This window comes from Vulpes vulpes, chromosome 5 (genome assembly GCF_048418805.1).
Source record: "Vulpes vulpes isolate BD-2025 chromosome 5, VulVul3, whole genome shotgun sequence".
NCBI classification, from domain to species: Eukaryota; Metazoa; Chordata; class Mammalia; order Carnivora; family Canidae; genus Vulpes; species Vulpes vulpes.
Window position 1 is genome coordinate 65239559 of NC_132784.1, and position 18838 is coordinate 65258396.

Genomic DNA, 18838 nt, shown 5'->3' on the forward strand with positions numbered 1-18838 from the left:
TGGAGGCCCTGGTTCAAGGCCTGGCATGTTATCAGAAGTCCAGTAATTGTCGATTTCCCTTCCCAGTCCCCCTTGGCCCACCAAGACACCCCTATAGACAGTGTGACCTTAGACAAGTGACCTGACCTGATTAACTTCCTTCACCTGAAAAACGAAATTGAGGCTTACTCCCTGAGAGTGCTTGTGATAGACCCATGTGAAAGGTCTTTGGAGGTCATTAGGTGTGGTACAACCTGCGGTACTCTCCTGCACCAGTGAGAAGTAGTGACAGGTAGGGTGGGGGCAAGTGAGCTAGGGACCCATTGGCCCTTGGTGAATCAGAGACCACGCCTTGGCTACTTTTCCAGGGAGCTGTTGGAGATTAAGTGTGGCCATGGCTGAGCTCCAAGTAATGGCAACGCAGGCCTGGGATAGCCCCAGGAGGCTGCCTCTCCCTCCTCTGCCCCATGTATCATAGTGGTCCTGAGCTTCTTACTCTACCCCCTCCCAGGTTCTCTAAGGTTGGGTTTCTGCCTGGCCTTGGCCTCTTCATTAAGCCAAGCTTGAGCCAGCTCTCCCACAAACTGGGGTCTGTCCCTTTAAGGCAGACACCTGAGCCTGCAACTTGTGACTCTTCCTTGGAATCTCAGATTGGTTTTCACAGCTGGGCTGAGGGGGTGTGGAGCAGCTGGGCCAGGTCTCCCAAAGAGGAAATCACTGCCCTTCCTGGTCCTGGGATTCCAAGAGGCCCAGAATTATGCCTGCTTAGAATATTCATCATTGTAATAGCTACCAACATTTGCCAGATATTGTAAACCACTACCTCTTCCAAGCCCCAAGCGGGATCCTTGGAGGCCTTAAGCACTGACAAGGCCTCAGTGTCCCAGGGCAGAAAAGTCCCACCTCCCCTCAGCAACATGTGATTAAAAGTACAAGCTACAGTGAACCCGAAAACACGAAGTCCACCAAGATTGAGACTCTTCTCGTGTTAGCTACTTCAGTGCTGTGTATTAAACCTGTTTTTCTGAAAAACACATTGTGCCTATTTTGCTGCTACCTCCAGCATGCACAGTTCACCTCTGGGTAGCCCAGTGCTGGAATAACCTTAGCAGGTAAGAGTTGTCACCTCTCTCACCACAGTGAGACCTTGGGAGGCCAAGGGACCTGTCTTAAGTCACCAGTCAAGAAATGGCAGAGCTGCTATGACACACACCCTTCTCTGGCCATCCTCATACCTTGGGCTCAGTCTGGTTTGAGAGCACAGAGTTGAATTTGCTTGGGCTCAAAAGCCAGTGTCATTTGCTATTTACTAGCTGGTGTCTTTGGGCAATTCAGTTCTCCCCTCTGCCTCCTGTTTCTTCATAAAGTAGAAACATTACTAATTTCCATTTCTGGCCAAGAGGGTCACACAGCACCCCGGCTCAGCACATCAGTCTCCTCTCCTGCTGTTTTTAGAGGACCAGACCTTCTCTAAGCACTTTACCTGTTGAGTCCTCACACGACCCATTTTACAGAGAGGAAAACTGAGGCGGCGAGCGGTTAAGTAATTTCTTCTAGGTTCCACGGCCAGGAAATGGTGGCAATAGTAACAGCTCACTAATAGTTGTTGGTATTTTTTTTTTTAATTTTTTATTATTATTATTTTTTTTTTATGTATGATAGTCACAGAGAGAGAGAGAGGCAGAGACACAGGCCGAGGGAGAAGCAGGCTCCATGCACCAGGAGCCCGATGCGGGATTCGATCCCGGGTCTCCAGGATCGCGCCCTGGGCCAAAGGCAGGCGCTAAACCGCTGCACCACCCAGGGATCCCAGTTGTCGGTATTTCATACTCGTCGGGCCTCCTGTGAACTGAGTGGTGGGCACTGGCCAGGGACTCCCTGTCCTTTCCCTCACGGAACCGGGTCTGTCCCTGGAAGGAAGGCAGGCATGCTGGGCCCTCCCGCTGCCCCCGAGGCGGGAGGAAGTTGGCCTCGCACACCGCCCAGGCTCCGCGATCCCTCCCGGCTGCTGCCGCGGGGGCGCGGGGCGGGGCGGGCGGGGCCTCGAGCCGGTAAAAGCGGAGCTCGCGCCGGCCCAGCACTGCCGGCCATGGCGCATCCGAGCCTTCCGCGGGCGCTGGGCCTGGGCCTGCTCGCCCTCTGCCTCCTGGCGCTGCTCCGCGACGCCCGCGCCCGCCCCGGGAACCACTTGGTCGGAGGACGCGTGGACCTGTCGCCCAGCGACCCGCAGGTGCAGAAGGCAGCGCAGGCGGCCGTGGCCAGCTACAACATGGGCAGCAACAGCCTCTACTATTTCCGAGACACCAACATCCTCAAGGCGCAGAGCCAGGTGTGCGGGGGGGGGGGGGGGGGGGGGGGGGGGCGTGGGACAGGGGCGAGGGGGGGGGGGGCGCTGGCTAGGGCAAGACCAGTGCGGCATTCACACGGTGACCAGGTTACAGGGATGCCACAAGAGTATTCAGGACACTTGAATACAATGTATTTTTTTTAGTTCAATTAATGCCACAAATTTATGAACAATACATCTATATTTCAATAGGATCTAGCCCTGACTTACACAGTGGCTCGATAGCCTCAAGGTGCTCCTGCTCTGAGGGGTGGATTGGGGAGAGGGGAGTGAGGGAGATAGGGCAGTGGGCTTCAGGATGCCTGCACCCCTGGGTCTCAGCTTCCTGCGTGGCCCAGGCCTCTGCTTGTCTTCCCAGGAATCCCCACCAGAACTTCCCCATCCAGGGTCTGAATCCCGAGGCCCAGGCCAGTGTGCTGAATGTGGAGAGAGGTGAGAGGTCTGGGTCAAGGGCATCCAGAATCCCTGACCTGCTCCTGTCCTCCATCCCCAGCTGGTGGCTGGCGTCAAGTACTACCTGACTGTTGAGTTGGGGAGTACAGCCTGTCGGAAGAACATGGCCACTGGAGACCGCATAGATGTCACTACCTGCCCCCTGGCCACAGGAGTACAGGAGGAGGTAATAGTCCTGCACCCCACTTTCCAGCAAACAAGACCCTAGGTTGTCCAGCCTGAACTGGTCTGTCTGGCCAGGCTGAACCTGGTGGAACCTGTCCCTGCCTTCTGGATGACTCAACCTCCAGGCCAGGGTGCGGTGCAGAGAGAAAGAGATTGGGGCTTCTCTCACTGGACTGGGCTAGAAAGATCTGGGATCTAGGAGCAGCCCGGGATGGCTCAGTGGTTTTGTGCCGCCTTCACTCCAGGGTGTGATTCTGGAGACCCGAGATCAAATCCCACGTTGGGCTCCCCGCATGGAGCCTGCTTCTCCATTTGCCTGTGTCTCTGCGCCTCTCTCTCTCTCTCTCTCTCTCTCATGAATTAAAAAAAAAAAAATCTGAAAAAAAAAAAAAAGATCTGGGATGTAGTCCTGGCCATTTGGCTCCTTGTCCTTTTGGGCCAGTAGTGACTGTTTCTCTCACACCCCAGAGGAGAGTGTCACAGGCTGAGGGTGGCAGTTGTGAGGAGTCATGCCTTGGGCCCAGACTTACCCATCCTCTCCTTGCTCTCCCTGCAGAAGCTGCGCTGTGACTTCGAGATCCTGGTGATCCCCTGGGAGAATTCCTCCCAACTTCTAAAGCATAACTGCGTGACCATATAGTAGACCCCTTTGGATGTGGGAAAAACAGGTGCATCCTGGGAAGGCACTTCAGGCCTATGGGCATATCTGTCACAATAAATTGCTAGCACTGCTTCTCGCATTGGACTCTCCTGAGTTCTTCACTCCTACCCATGACCCCCCTCTCCTGTCTCCTGTGCCTCCTCTGGCAGCGCCCCCTCCCCATTCGAAAGAGAGTCCATACCACCCCCAGTTGAGCTTCTATTGTCTTAACCCATACAGTGCTGGAGGTTTCAGTTCCCAAATATGGAGTCTTCCAAACACCCTAGCATCATAGACACAGAGGACCTAACCTCCAAGGACTCTGAATATTCTGAGTTAAGGGGTAGGAGACAAAGCCACAGGAGAGGGATGATGCCTCAAGACCAAACCGGGGTGGGGGGGTGGGGGCGGTGGGCAGCCAGGGTGGCTCAGCGGTTTAGCGCAGGCTTCAGCCCAGGGCCTGATCCTGGAGACCCGGTATCGAGCCTGCTTCTCCCTCTGCCTGTGTCTCTGCCTCTCTCTCTGTGTGTGTCTCTCATGAATAAATAAATAAAATCTTAAAAAAAAAAAAAAAAAGAAAAACGAACGGGGGCAGAAGTTGGTGACTACTCTGAGGAAGGCCTGAGCTCTGCTCTCACTCGTCTGCTAGGACTCAGGGTCGCACAGGCTGAATTCAGCCATCCAAGCCCCAGGACGCCGAGCTCCCAACCTGAGAGGTTCCTCTACTGTCCAGGGGCCAGCAATGGCAGAGCCCCACAGGCCAAGAGGCCGCGAAGGCTGCGACAGTGGCTTTCAATACAGGCTGCGGGCCATATGCCAGAGGGACTCCCCAGTGCTTTGCCCCAGCCAAGACCCCTGGAAGGGGCTGGACAGGAAGCCCAAAGGGGACCAAGGTCAAATCTGCTCACAGGACGACAAGGGGACAGATGCAATGTGATGTCATTGAAAGAAAATAGAACTGCAACATTTTTTGCACAACTGAATTTATGGCTGCAAATCATTCTCACTACACACACACACACACACACACACACACACACACACACAGAAACCACAGTACACCCTTGGATCCTCCCAAAGTACACATGTCCAGGAAATCACAGGCATACACAGCCTAGCAACCCAGAAACACACACATACACACACACACAGAAGCAATACCCTCCACCCCAACCAACCTGGAGATGTATACAGACCTCCACACACACAGCCCCAGAGACCCACATGCCCCACCCAGAGCTGTGCCTCAGGTGCACAAACACACACCCACACCTGGAAAAGGCAAGTCAGTAATTGGATCCCTTGGGAGCAGTAGGTGTGGGCCCCACCAGGCCCAGGCAGCAGAACTGCTGTGGCTATGCGTGTGGAGAATGCTCCCTGCCTCTTGTCTTCTGCTGCTCCAGGCAAGGCCTCACATCCGCCACTGTGCCTGCCTTCGGTTCCCTGCCCAGCGCTGGGACCTCCTGAGGAACGGTGCCAGATCCCAGGCCCTGCCTTCTGTTCTCAGAGGCCATCCTGGCATAGAGTTGGGGAAGTGGAGAACAGAGGCGACTTGCACGAGGAAGTCTGAGGAGCCAAGGGGCTGAGTCTGACAGAAGCTAGGGATCCAGGGGAAAACATCAGCTCTGCTTTGCCCCTGCCTGTCAGATGTGGCAGCTCAGTCAGCCCAGGGGCCCTGGAATGTGGCCACTGCTTGGAAGCCCCCTCACCCCCACCCCAAGCCACCCAGCAGGAGCCTCCAGCGTGGAGCTGGCACTAGGAAGTGACAGGAAATGCTTGTTGAATGAATGTGTGAGGTGGTGGGTGAGGCGAGGCTTGCAGATATCTGCCAGGTGGCCTCTCCACCCCCGGAGTCTGTGCCCACATCCCAGAAACCATTTCCTCTGCAGTCTCTCCCCAGGTCCTGGGCCAAGCGGTAATCTCAGCCAGGCCTGAGAGGGAGGTGCTGCTCTTGTCCTGGGGCCTGGAGTCTTCACCACTGTCTGGTACAGCCTGGAGGTAGGGGGAACCTGGCACAACTGTTGCCCCTCAGGCCCCTACTCTGGAATCCTGCTCCTGACCCCCTCCAGCCTGTACTGTACCCGGGCTTCACTCTGCGAGAGATGAGGTGGCCGCTAAAGATAGTTTAACACCCCACTCCGGTTGGGAAGCCCCCAGGGCCAGGGCTGGGCTCGAGCCTGACTCAGTGCTAGTTCTCTAGCACCCTGCATGGGCTCAGAGCTTCACCTCCAGCCCCAGCCATGGGGACAGGGGCTCTGGGCAGACTAAAAGAAAGGGGGACTCATCTAAACCCCAGACCAGGCAGGGTGGGGACCAATCATTAGGCTCATTCCCTGCTGTCCTCTAATAGAGGCCCATGCATTTCCTCCTAGTGCGCGCGTGCGCGCGCACACACACACACACACACACACACACACACACACACACAGTGAAGTTTCCAGCCCCACATGCAATCCCACCACTAGCCTTAGACCAGGAGGACTTGAGCAGCCTCCACCCCTACTTCCTCTCACTGAGGTTCTTTAGCCTGATCCCAGGCAGGGCAGGGTATGGTAATGACATCTGACCTCTGAGTGCATGCCATCCTCATTGAGTTGGCATTCTTGTACTGGGTTCTGAGGATCTTAGTAGGCCCAAGTTCCGGGGCTATGAGCCCCTATTTCTAGAGCCTACTGGTCCTCTAGGCTCTGACAACCAGGGGCTGTTCTAGCTGGTTCTTTTTCTTCCAACTCCTGGGCCAGATGGGCCTTCTTCCCCAAAGCAAGGTGACTGCCCACTCACCCCTCCAGCACTGAGCCTGGCCCCTTTTCGGAGTCACCTCTCTGGCTGCTGCTAATGCACGGCTGAGCTAGAATGCAGGCCCTGGAGGGGACTAAGAAGACCGCCTTTCACACACAACACACTCAATATGTGTACACACACAACACACGTGCACGTGTAGACACGTGTAGACACACATTCACACACACCACCAGTGCACACACATCCATGTGCACAGTTCCCCTGCCCTGAGCCTTGGTTTCGCCAGGGAGGACACAGAGCGACTTGGGGTTTTAAAATTCTGTTAGGGCCCAGCCCTGCAGGCCAGAGATCATTCCAGCAGATCAGGGGACTTTCGTCCTGACTTTCACCCCCCTACCACACCCCCCACACCCTGTAGGCAGCTTGCCAGAGGCTGAAATCTGCATCCCAGGACTGTCTCCATCCAGGGGTCACTTCCTGAAGTCTTCTTCTCCAGCCTGGGGGTAGGAAGGGAGGGTGACTGAGCTGGCACTGGCCTCCGCCTTCCCCCACACATGCCCATGTGACTGGGGCACTCTGGGCACAAGCCTCCCGCGCCTGGCCCTCTGGGGTCCCCCCCACTCTGGCCCCTCTCCTCTGGAGCTGCCTGGCTCACCTCAAACGCAGTGTCCACAATCTCATCAAGAACAGATCCCTGGGAGCGGAATTTCTGTTGATGATGCTCCACCCCCGCCACCAGCTGCAGGAAGTGGAATAGGAGCTCCTGCTGCCTGAGGGGCAGAGTGGGGCAGAGGGGAGCCTGAGCTGACCTCCCTACCAGGGTCTTCTGGGCTGCCAGAGCCCCCCAGACAGCTCTTCTTGCTTGTCTCCCACCAGCCTCCCATTGCAACTTTCCCAAACGGGAATTTTCATGGTGTATCTCTCCTTTTCCACAAACAAAAAGCCCCAATTTGTGCCCGTGCCACACAGGTTTTTTTTTTTTTTTTTTAAGATTTTATTTGAGAGAGAGTGAGCATGAGCAGGGGGAGGGGCAGAGGGAGAAGCAGACTCCCCACTGAGCAGGGAACCCAATGATGTGAGGCTCCATCCCAGGACCTCAGGATCATGACCTGAGCCAAAGGCAGACGCCTAACTAACTGAGCCACTCAGGTGCCCCACCACACAGGGTTCTAACTGCTGTTTCCCCTCCCAGTTATCCATCACTTAGTAGGGTTATCCAGTTATCCACCCACCCATGTGTTTGCCCTTCTAACTACCCACACCTCTCTATTTCACCCACTCACCACCCACCTTCATCCTCCTACCTCCCTAAGCCATCTACTCACTCATCAAACCACCACATCCCTCCATTGACCTGCTCTTCCCTGGACCTACCCACCTACTCCCTCATCAGGTTGTGCAGTCATCCACCTAACCATGCCTCCCCCCAACTATTCACCCAGCCAACTACCCCTCTCTTAACTCCCTCATCACCTGCCTGTTTTATAAATCCATCCATCAAATGACACTGAAATCAATGAACACTGACAGGAGCTCTAAGGACACAAATTAATGGGAAACAATACTTGTCCTTAAGGAACTCAGTCTATGGCAGGGCCAGGAAAGTGAACCAAGAGTGTTTATGTTTGTGATAAGTATAAACAGAGTGCTGGGGGTCCCTGAGGAGGAGAACCTCATTCAATACTGGGGATCAGAAAAGACTTCCAGAGGAACTGCCATGGACTTGAGTTTGAAAGACATGTGAGGCTTTGCCAAACTTAGGTAAGGTGTCTGGTCCGCTTACTCTAGAGAAACTGAAGTATACTGGAGGCCAGGGCAGGCCTCAGGGAAGGAGGCTGTAGAGAGTGGGTGAATTGGAGATGGAGACACCCAGAAAAGGTCAACACAAAGTGCCAAGACCTTATCAAAGGAGCCAAGAGCCTTGTAGGGTTTCAAAGTCTGATGCAAAGGAAAAGCCTAAACTGCTTTTAACAAAGACCACTTTCTAAATAAATAAAAAGAAAGGAAAGATTAAAACAAACAACAAGGGATCCCTGGGTGGCACAGTGGTTTGGCGCCTGCCTTTGGCCCAGGGTTCGATCCTGGAGACCCAGGATCGAATCCCACATCGGGCTCCCGGTGCATGGAGCCTGCTTCTCCCTCTGCCTATGTCTCTGCCTCTCTCTCTCTCTCTCTCTCTCTCTCTCTCTGTATGACTATCATAAATAAATAAATAATAATAAAAATAAAACAAACAACAACAACCAATCAACAGACAAAACCAGAGGGCACCCTTTGTGGAGGTGGACCAGGTGGAAGAGTCTGGAGGCCAGGAAACCCCCAAGAAAATGTTACAGAAGTGCCAAGGGTTCACTAGGCCAGTGGGCAAGTTGCTGGAACCTGGAAGGGGGCAGGAAGGCCAGGAAGTGAGGCAAGTAGGATTGGAACTCGGGTCTCCCAATTGGTGGTTGCTTGAGCCCAGCATTGGCACCCAGAGAACATTCCAGGCAGAGACAACAGTGTGGACAAACAGTATGGACAACAGTTCTCCATCAGAGGTGGAGAAGGATGGACTGCCCTTGGGAAACAGTGTGGGGACAGCAGGAAGTAGTAGCCAAGGAAACAAGGGAGGTTGGCAAAGGCTGGGTCACAGAGGGCCTTTGAGGCTTGAGTGAGGATAGCAGGTGAGAAGGAGCTGGAGGCTACCAATAGTCGGGCTGTCCTGTCTGATGGTTTAGAGCCAGTATGGATGAAATGCAGTGGGACCCAGCTTTCAGAGGGAAGGTTCTCTGCAGAGCTAGGCCTGAGAGCCAGAAATCATGAGTCTATGCCAAGGTCCCCTCGCCATGAGCACAGCCACGAGTCCCCAGCTGCCCAACTGATTTGACAGGAATGGGTGCTGACCATCTGCCTCCCAGGCCTTTACCCAAGCTATTCCTTGACGTGCCTCCTTCACCTCTCCACCTAGCCAAAGTCCACCACCCTCACGGCCCAGCACAGGTCATTGGCAATAGGGCTCTTGTGGACAGGGGCTAGTCTGTGTCTGGGAGTCCTTGCAGGGCCTGACCCAGAGCAAGGGGCAGGGATGTTTCTCGAGTAAACAGATGAGCAGAATCACTGTACATCCAGGACCTCCCTGCTGCCATCCTTTTGCCCTTGGCCTCCGAGGGGCTCTCATGGCCCTGTAGGCACTGCTGGTGGGATTCTCTTGGTGGCAGAAGATAGCGCAAGGTGAGCAGCAGCCCCTTACGGTCTCCACATTCCACTCATAGGCTCTACATGGGCCTTGGTGTTCCACCCCCCCTTCCAGAAAGGTGGGCAATGTCTCTTGCCCTGCCAGCCCATGGGTCAGACCCCAGACCTCTCCCCTCAGACACCAGACCTCCCCTCTCTTTGCATCTCCTTACTTCTCAGTCATGGTCCCAAATTTTTTCTCAATGAGCTGCTTCTGTTTGGTGTGTTCACTCACTACCTCTTCAGGTTCTGGGTGTAAAAAAGGAGGAAAGTCAAGAAGATGCCTGGATTGAAAGGAGGTGGAAGAAATCCAGTGTGTCACAGAGGTATTCAGAGGGGGTTAAAAGAGTTTTTGTCCACAATGCCCTCAGAGAGGTGGATTCTCTGGATGTGGAGTGCGCATCAGATTTGTTTGTTCATTTGTCTCTCCCTCTGGTAAAAGTCCCCTACTTTTCCTGAGGAACTACTCCTGTTCCTTTTGGGTCCACCTTGTCTCCCACATCTAAGGACATGTGACTCAGGCCTGGCCAATCAGAACAGCCTATTCTTTCCACCAGAGTGATTGGTTCCAAGATAGTCAGGTGACCAAAGTAAAGAAGACTCATTTCTGGGACTTTAAATACTGGAAGAAGAGGAAGTGTCTGCTTGGCATGATAGGGATGGCTAACCTGTGAAGATTTGGGACTAGAGTGGCAGGTGGCCGAGTTCCCCCCACAAGGGAAGGGCCACCATAAACACAAAGCCATGCAGAGGACTACAGAGCAGAGAGATGGAAAGAGACCGAATCCTGGATCCAGCCATTCCTGAAAACCCACACATCCTCAATTTGCTAAGTAATCTGTGCCAATTAATTCCTCTTTTTGCTTAAGCTTTTTTGCCCTATGTGTCTATCCCTGATGGAAGGAGTGACCCAGGGACCCCTTGAGACCCAATGACCCCTTGAGACCCTTGAGACCCTCTAGTGTTGATGAGACTAAGAGTGGGATCCTTGGAATACAGATTCTAAGGTTATGAAGATCTTTAAGCAGGAAGCAAATCAACTATCTCAAAATCAATTCACTCAGAAAGTCAGGTTTGTAAAAATGAACATGTGCAGGAAACTTTGATTTTTGACTCTCAATCCACTCTGAGTGACTCTGGACAAGTGTGTGTAATACTGTGACAAAACCCTCAAAGGCAGCTGGAACCATCCCATGTAAAACCAAGTGCCATATCCTTTATAAGTTATTAGAAGAGATGAGTATTCGGTGAATGAATCATCGTTTGGTCAATTAGTCATTTCACAAATGGGGCTTTCAAGAATTGACAATCAGTCAAAAGGCAATTTGGACCAAAGTTCTAGGCTCTGAAAGTCTTCCTGAGTCTCAGATTCTCAAACTCTGCCACTGAACCTGGAATTCCGTGTCTGACAGTGGAAGGAGAGCCAGCACCTGATTTGCTGAGTTCTGTCAGTGAGTCATCCAGCAGCTTCTCGTGGATCCGGGCAGCCCTCTGGGAAGAAGAGGCCTTTGTCCTGCCAGAGTCCCCTTCCTGTCTGCCCTTTCCTGGAGCCCCCTCTTCCCTTCCTCCCAGCCCCTGTGCCCGCCCTTTCATGTTTCCCCCAACTGGTCCACCTGCCCCACGCCCCTCAGTACCTCCTGCTTTACTTTCTCAAGGCCTTTGAGCAGAGCCATCTGGAAGTTATCCACCAGGACAGCAATCACCAGGCTGGGGATGGTGAGAGTGGATAGTGGGGTACTCCCGAGGAGGAGGCTGTAGGAGAGGCCCCGCACCCTTCTCTGGGCTCATTGTGGCATGACCAAGGGGAGAAGACTGGGGAGGGGTGCCTCAAGGTTAGGTGGGGGTGGGGGTGAAGCCAGGGAGCAAAGTAGGGGTGGGGTCCTCACTTGAGGAAGATGAAGTATTGGATGATGATGTAAATCATGAGAATGGGGATGATGTACCAGGCACCTGGGAGAGAGGGTGTCGTTTGAGCTGTGAGTTCTTCACCTGCCCTCGTCACACCCCTGCCAGCGCACATCAGATGTCCCACTTTGCAGATGGGGTAACCAATCCACTGGGGTCTGCCCACCCCACCAAGCCCCTGCCCTCCACCCAGCCTGGGGCCTGTCTCACCCTGGGCCCGGCTGTCCAGGTAGATGCTGGACCAGTCATCCAGGGTGAGCAAGGTGAAAAGGGTGAAGATGGTGGTGAAGATGCTCTGGAAGCGCTTCGGGTCAGATAGACGGAACAAAGCCCGGAGCACCACAGAAAAGAGGACTGGCTGTTGAGGGTCAAACCAGGTTCGCAGAGTCCCATTCCTCCCATCACAGCACCTTGGGCTCCCACCCAACCCCCGTCCTCCCCGCCCCTCCAACCACAGCACAGGATACATAGGCAGGTAAACATGAGGATGAGGATGGCAGTGATGGACGGCAAGGACCGTGCCAGGGTCCCAGTCACTTCCTGGAGGCTGGTCAAGATGCTGTGGGCGGAAGTTGAGAGGGAGGCTGAATGAATGAGAGGGGTTGGTGGGGGATCTGTACTGGCAGCTACAGAAGGTCCCTGCTTTGCCAGTGGTTTGGGAGAGTCCAGCACTCTCTGGAAGTGATTGATCCTAGCAGGTGGCAGGAGGCTTATCAGAAGTGGGCTGGAGTCCACAGCGTCCTGGCTCCCGTCTCCCCTGAACAGGTCCCAGTAGGTTCCCTAGAAGCCCAGGCCTGCGTACTCTGTCCTGTGGAATCCCCACCCCAGAGTGGGCAGCTGTGCCCCCCTGACCTGAGCCTCCGCAGGACCCGGATGGCCCTCAGGGCCCGCAAGCTCTTGAACACCTTGAAGATCCGGAAGACACTTTGGTGGTAGACGAAAGTGAAGGAGTTGAACTGTAAGAGCAGGAAATCCAGCATAGCCATGATCATGATGAAGAAGTCTGAGGGCACAGTGGGGCTGGGTGTCAGGGTCCTGCACAGGCCCTCACTCACACCTGTGGTCCTCTGACACCACCACTGCCTGCCAGTCCCCTTCTGTCCTCAGCCCCCTATAGCAGTCCAGTGGCTCACTGCCCCCACCCCCAGATACACACACCCAGATTGTTCCAGGAGTCAGAAAAATACTTGAGGCCCAGAGCAATGATCTTGAGTACAGCTTCTACCACGTAGATGCAGAGGAAAATAGAGTCGAAGGCCATGAAGTACCACTCTGTGGAGACAGAAGGGGTTCCCTGGGGGCCATTCCCAGCAACCCTGGCCCTTTTCTCCCCCTTCCCTCTGGACCTCACACACAGTCCCTTTCAGGGAGGACCTGGCTCTGCCCTGAGGACTGTACATCTTAATTACTCTGCGCCTCAGTTTTCTTGTCTGCAAAACAATGATAATACTATCACTTGGCCTGACCCCTGAACTCAGGAAACTCCTAGCAGCTTCTGCCTAACAGTCAATCTTACATTTTAGAAATGGGAGAAGAAACCGCAGGAACAGAAAAAGAATTGGTGGAGGAAGACAGCCTTCAGAGTCAGAGTGCCCCAGCCTCTCTGTAATGTTAAAACCGCTCTCTGGGACACTTGGGTGGCTTAGTGGTTAAGCCAGTCTGCCTTTGGCTCAGGGTGTGATCCTGGAGTCCCAGGATTGAGTTCCACATCGGGCTCCCTGCATGGAGCCTGCTTCTCCCTCCGCCTGTGTCTCTGCCTCTCTCTCTCTCTCTGTTTCTCCTGAATAAATAAAGTATTTAAAAAAAAAAAAAAAAAAAAACGCTCTCAGTATTCATCCCAAGCCCTGGGAGAAGGAGCCTGCTTTCCCTTGCTAGGGGAGTCACAGCATTAGAAATTATTCCAGTTGATCTACTTATTTCTACAAATAAAGATGACCTGGTGAGGCAGCTCCGCCTGGGGCAGGCTGTCTAGAACTCACCAAGCAGCAGACCCACTTTGGTCCCATAAGAATACCAGTCTGCCTGATGGTGTTTTCAGGAACATCGGATTCACTGAACAGGGTAAGAGTAAGAATGCACCAATCGCATTCTCTGCTTAGTTTATTTCCGCTGTGGTAGGCCTTTCTTCCACCCTGCTGCCGAGGGCCTCAGAGGCCACCTTGCCTGGTTTTCACCTCCACCGCCTCTTGCTCAGGGTCTCCTGGCTCTTCTAGGCCACCTGGGTTCCCTCCTACTGCCCCGCAAGGCTGCGTGTTTGGGGTTGATGCACCACCTGGTGGGTGTATCACAAACAGCACATCGTTCAATTCAGCGGGCCTGTCTGGCTGGCTAGTTGACCTCAGCAAGATCTGAGTCTCATCTTTAATACTGGGCAATGTTGGGGGCACCTGGGCGGCTCAGTGGTTCAGTATCTGCCTTCAGCTCAGATTATGATCCCGGGATCCTGGGATCAATTCCCGCTTCTCCCTTTACCAGTGTCTCTGCCTCTCTCTGTGTGTCTCTCATGAATAAATAAATAAAATCTTAAAAAAAAAAAAATACTGGGCAATGTTGTCTATTTCCCAGGGGTAAGGATCAAATGAGCTAAGTTACATAAATCATCCAGCACTGGATCAGGCCCACAAGAGGCCTGGAACAAGATCTCTGGCCTCCTCCATGTGAAAGGGGCTCCCCAGCTCTTACCACCCCGGACTTCTACTTCAGCGAAGGTCTGGGCCACAAGCATAATAGTGTTGAGGCAGACAGTGAGGAAGATGAAGGCTTCAAAGGCTAGGGACTCAGTCAGGTTCCTAAGCATTCTCCGGAGGCCCCGAATGAGGTAGCTTAATTTTTCCCACAACCTGTAGAAGAGGTCCACGGTGTGCAGCTTCTTGTGGGACCGCTGAGCTCTGCCAGCTATAAGGGGGACAGAGAGTCAAGTCTGTGTGGGAGGGAGCATGGGTATACCAGGCATCCTCCCAGATTAAGTTGGGGTTCCTCTTCATGCCTGCCTGTGTGCCTACCATTTACTCACTGAAGTGCCTCTATGCCAGCTCTGTGCTGATCCTGGGGCCACAGACCTGACTGACCCCTTCCATGGTGGATGCCAGCCTGTTTGGGATTTGCGGTCTGCTCAAGCAGATTTCAGGCTCATGCTTCTACAGCTTCAGGCCTTTCTTTACTCATGTAGCAATGTGTACATGGAAAACCCCACTTTCCTCACTACCCTGTCCTGGGGTACAGGGTAGAGAAGGTGAACACTCCTTCTTCCTCTGAGATTCTGCTGAACATCTCCTCCTTTTGGCTGCCTTCCCTACTTCCATCCAATTAGGCACCTACCCCTCTCTGCTTGTTTGTGAGACTGTTACCCTGTTTACGGAATGTCTTGGGGCCAAGCTTGGAGGGTTGTGCATTCATAGCCAAGGTTCCTCCCTGCCCTGAAACAAAGGCCTCATTCAGACACTGGTTCCCAATCTCTATCAAGATGTTCACAGTTTAGTGGGGGAAATGTGGACAAATAGAACCGACAGTGGAAATTGTCCTGGTATGGAGGGTGGACTAGGATTTGTTGTTTAAGTGACTACCTCCAGTCTTGGAGCCCCTCGAGGGCAGGATTTGTTTTCTCTGCACTTCCAGGGCCCAGGCTCATATTAGACAAGAAGAAATATTTGAGAAGTGAGTGTATATATGCACAGCAGTGACTGGATGAACAAACAGCTGGTCGCTGGAAGAGATGCATCATTTAAGGACCAGGAGATTAAGGATCCCTGGGTGGCGCAGTGGTTTGGCGCCTGCCTTTGGCCCAGGGCGCGATCCTGGAGACCCGGGATCGAATCCCACGTCGGGCTCCCAGGGCATGGAGCCTGCTTCTCCCTCTGCCTGTGTCTCTGCCTCTCTCTCTCTCTGTGACTATCATAAATAAAAAAAAAAAAAAAAAAAAAAAAGGACCAGGAGATTGGATGATGAACAGTCAGGTGACTGAATAGCCAGTGGAATATGCATGCAGGTAAGATTCATGCCTCATGATCTGTAGGAGGTCAGTGCAGGATCCAAGTCAGGACTGGAATCTGGGCCAGGCAGTGGGAGTTGGGGATGGGGAGCAGGCAGGAACTTACTTTTGCGCTTCTGAAATTGTTCATCTTCTTCTGTCCAGCTTTCTGAGGAAGTTTTAGAGGAGGAATCCTGAGGGTGGACTTTGTTGGACACTTGGGATCCTTGTGAGTGCACTGCACTGCGGGAACGAGTCAGGCTGAAGGCTGAGTGCTGTATCTGGAGCTTGCTAGGCTGGAGGGCTACTGAATGAGAAAGCGAAGAGCCAAGGGAGGCTCTGGCCACAGTCTGAGACTTGTGTGGGCCAAAGCCTTGGGAGCTACCATGAGGGTACTCCCCATAGCGGTAATCACCATGGAGATAATCCTGACGATGCACATTACGGTGGTACTCGCCGTGGTGACCATGGTGATGCTCGCCGTGGTGGCCATGGTGGTGCTTGCCATGGTGGCCATGGTGCTCACTGCGGTGGCTCTGGTGGTACTCATCATAATAGTGAGGTATGTGATCGTGGTAGGATCCCTCATAAGAAGGGTGGGATAAGGTCTCTCCATGATAAAGAGGCCCTCTATGGTGGCGGGCTTCATGATGTCGGTGCCTACCATTGTAATAGGCCTCACTGTCATAGTGAGAGTCACCATATGTATAGGAATCTTTATGGTGGTAAGGCTCACCTTGGGAATGGATCCTGCTGTGGTGGGAAACCTCACCATGGTGGTAAAACCCATCATGGTGGCGGGATCCCCTATGGTGGTGGGGTCCACCATGGTGATAGGACTCATCATATTGGTAAGACCCACTCTGGTGGTAGGGCTCACTGTGGTGGTAAGACTCACCGTGGTGGTAAGACCCACTGTCATGGTAGGGCTCACTGTGGTGGTGGGGCCCACCATGGTGGTGGGGCCTATCATGATGTCCTCTGCTACCATGGTGGTACTTACCGTCAAAGTGGCCCTCACCATTGGAATGATGGGAGAGAGCAGTGCCATGAGGAGTCAGGGCAAGGGATGTGAAGTGGTGGGTTCCACCATAATGGTGGGCCCCACCATGGTGGTGGGAGTGGTGAGAGCAGGAGGAATGGTGGGAGTAGGCATTGTCATGAAAATCTTGGAATTCACCAGGGTGGTGAGACCCACCATGATGATGAGATATGCCATGATGGTGGGACCCACCAGGATGATGGAATGTGCCATGATGGTGGGACCTGCCAGAATGATGGGACGTGCCATGATGATGGGACATGCTGTGATGGTGGGACTCATTAAGATGGTGGGACTCACCAAGGTGATTGGACTCGCAGTGATGGTGGGACCCACCAAGGTGGTGGGACTCGCCATGATGGGGGGACCCACCGTGGTGGTGAGACTCGCCGTGATGGGGGGACCCACTGTGATGATGAGACTCATGATGGTGGTGGACTCCACTATGGCCTGATCTGTGATGTGGGGTTGGTGAGCAAGGGTGAGATAACACATCCAAATTATTGGTGTCTGCCTCCTTTTGAGCCATTTCAGCCAACAAGGGTTGATCCATGACTATACTGGGAACCCTAGAATGAGGAGAGGTCAAGATATGGGCCCAAAAGTCTTCTTCCTGAGTTACATACGCTTCCCACCTAAGCTGTGGCACTGGGCTTCTAGAAAATCTTGAGTCTTATCATGGAATTCTCCCTTTATGATGTCACCAGCAGGCCCCTTCCCAGGTTTAATTCCCAGATGCCTCCTTCTGGGGTGTAGTTCAGAATCAAGGATCATTGTATCTAATCTCTTCATTGTAAAGTGAGGAAACTGAAGTCAAGAAAAGGGAAGGGATTATTTCCCAAGGGTCAGCTGGGAAGATGGCAGAGTAAGAGGATCCTAAGCTCACTTCATCACCCTGATACAACTAGATGACACTTGCATCTAGTGTGAATAACCCAGAAAACAATGTGAAAACTGGCAGAATAAACTCACAACTAAAGGTAGAGAAGAGGCCACATCGAAGAAGGTAGGAAGGATGAAGACACGGTTTGGAAGCAAAACAGACCATAGCTGTCCACAGTGGGGAGGAAGCCAGTGGTGTAGAGAAGGGTGAAAAACAGACTTTCACTCCAGGAAGCCCGTGAATAGGGAGGATGAATTCCCATACATTTGCTTTTGAAAGCAAGAGGGGCCAATTTCATGAGTTCTTACAGCCAGCAGGACTTAAAGCCTGGAATTCTAAAAATCAGCAGTCTCTACTCCAGTAGGGCCTAGCTGGGCATTAGGAAGTGGAGTCCTGTACTTAAAGAGACAGCACAGCTGTGCAGATACAGAAGTTTGAAAACTGCCAGGGACAGATAAGAGGAAGAGTGATTTGCTAATCTCAAAGCATGACCCGGAGAGACAGGGATCATGGGGAGACCCTGCTAGGAACAAAGAAGCTAGCAGGTGCTGTTTCCTTCTCTCCCTCCCTGCATAAACAACAGACACCTGCAGGAACCAGTGCAGCTAATACTCACTACTTACTACTTAACTTGTTTACAACAAGCCCTGCTCCCTCATGCTTTGGTGGATCTGCCTTTCCCAGTCACATTAGCCTCAGTCCTGTTTCTGCATGCCCCCTCTTCCAGGAGAACAAACCCTGTCAACATCTCATCTTCCTACCTACATGTTTTTGTGAGAACTCAGGTCTGGTGGCAGCAAGGGCAAGTCTCATTTTGCAAGTAGACCGCTGCACACCTTGTCAAAATGTGCCCCACCACTGCTGGGGACCAAACACTGCCTAAGGTAGGTAAGGAGAGCCTCTGCATAAAACAAGACTGAAGGAAAAAGAGGCCAGGACTCAATGGCAGAGCACACACAACACACATTTACTACCTAAATCTCTGAGCCCTGGGGAGCAGAGGACACTGTACTGGAGGGCACTACAGGACCTTTTCTTCATAAGGCTATTACTGTTAAGAGTAAGAGAAGCAGCTGACTTTCCTGACACAGAGAAACAGACACAGAAAACTAGACAAAATGGAGAGGTAGAGGAATATGTCCCAAATGAAAGAACAGGACCAAACCACAGCAAGAGACCTAAGTAAAATGGATTTAAGCAATATTCCTGTTAGAGAATTTAAAGTAATGATCATAGGGGCATCTTATTGGCTCAGTTGGTTAGGCATCTGACTTGATTTTGGCTCAGGTTTCAGTCTCAGGGTCATGAGTTTGAGCCCCACTTTGGGCTCCATGCTGTGCATGGAGCCTATTTAAATACAAAAACAAAACGCAGATACACACACATGCACACGCACACACAAAATAAGGTAATGATCATAAAGATACTTACTGGACTTGAGGAAAGAGTGGAAGATATCGGTGAGACCCTTAACACAGACATAAAAAAAAAGAACCAATCAG

At 52.8% G+C, this 18838-nt stretch overlaps 2 protein-coding genes across 2 annotated transcripts; one reads left to right on the forward strand and one right to left on the reverse strand.

Moving 5' to 3' along the window:
* The first annotated feature begins 1681 nt into the window (after positions 1-1681).
* CST6 (cystatin E/M) lies at positions 1682-3684 on the forward strand. The gene is made up of 3 exons (XM_072758438.1): positions 1682-2308; positions 2820-2945; positions 3501-3684. The coding sequence occupies exons 1-3, from the start codon at positions 1709-1711 to the stop codon at positions 3582-3584; spliced, it is 810 nt and encodes a 269-aa protein (XP_072614539.1). The 5' UTR covers positions 1682-1708; the 3' UTR covers positions 3585-3684.
* A 3112-nt stretch (positions 3685-6796) lies between these two features.
* On the reverse strand, positions 6797-16366 carry CATSPER1 (cation channel sperm associated 1). The gene is made up of 13 exons (XM_072760161.1): positions 16148-16366; positions 15539-15995; positions 14127-14339; positions 12603-12716; positions 12297-12447; positions 11912-12003; positions 11655-11798; positions 11426-11489; positions 11174-11246; positions 10970-11030; positions 9713-9788; positions 6982-7096; positions 6797-6823 (listed from the first exon to the last, which is right to left on the reverse strand). Exons 1-13 carry the CDS (start codon positions 16364-16366, stop codon positions 6797-6799), a joined length of 1806 nt encoding a protein of 601 aa, XP_072616262.1.
* Between the last annotated feature and the right edge of the window lie 2472 nt (positions 16367-18838).

Coding starts and splice junctions, on each gene's coding strand:
- CST6 (XM_072758438.1), top strand. CDS start 1,709: ATGCGGGATTCGATCCCGGGTCTCCAGGATCGCGCCCTGGGCCAAAGG. Junction 2,309..2,819: donor TCCTCAAGGCGCAGAGCCAG/GTGTGCGGGGGG, acceptor CTCCATCCCCAG/CTGGTGGCTGGCGTCAAGTA. Junction 2,946..3,500: donor CCACAGGAGTACAGGAGGAG/GTAATAGTCCTG, acceptor CTCTCCCTGCAG/AAGCTGCGCTGTGACTTCGA.
- CATSPER1 (XM_072760161.1), bottom strand. CDS start 16,366: ATGGTGGGCCCCACCACCACAGTGAGCCCTACCATGACAGTGGGTCTT. Junction 15,996..16,147: donor CAGCAGGATCCATTCCCAAG/GTGAGCCTTACC, acceptor CCTTCTTATGAG/GGATCCTACCACGATCACAT. Junction 11,247..11,425: donor CAATACTTCATCTTCCTCAA/GTGAGGACCCCA, acceptor CACCATCCCCAG/CCTGGTGATTGCTGTCCTGG.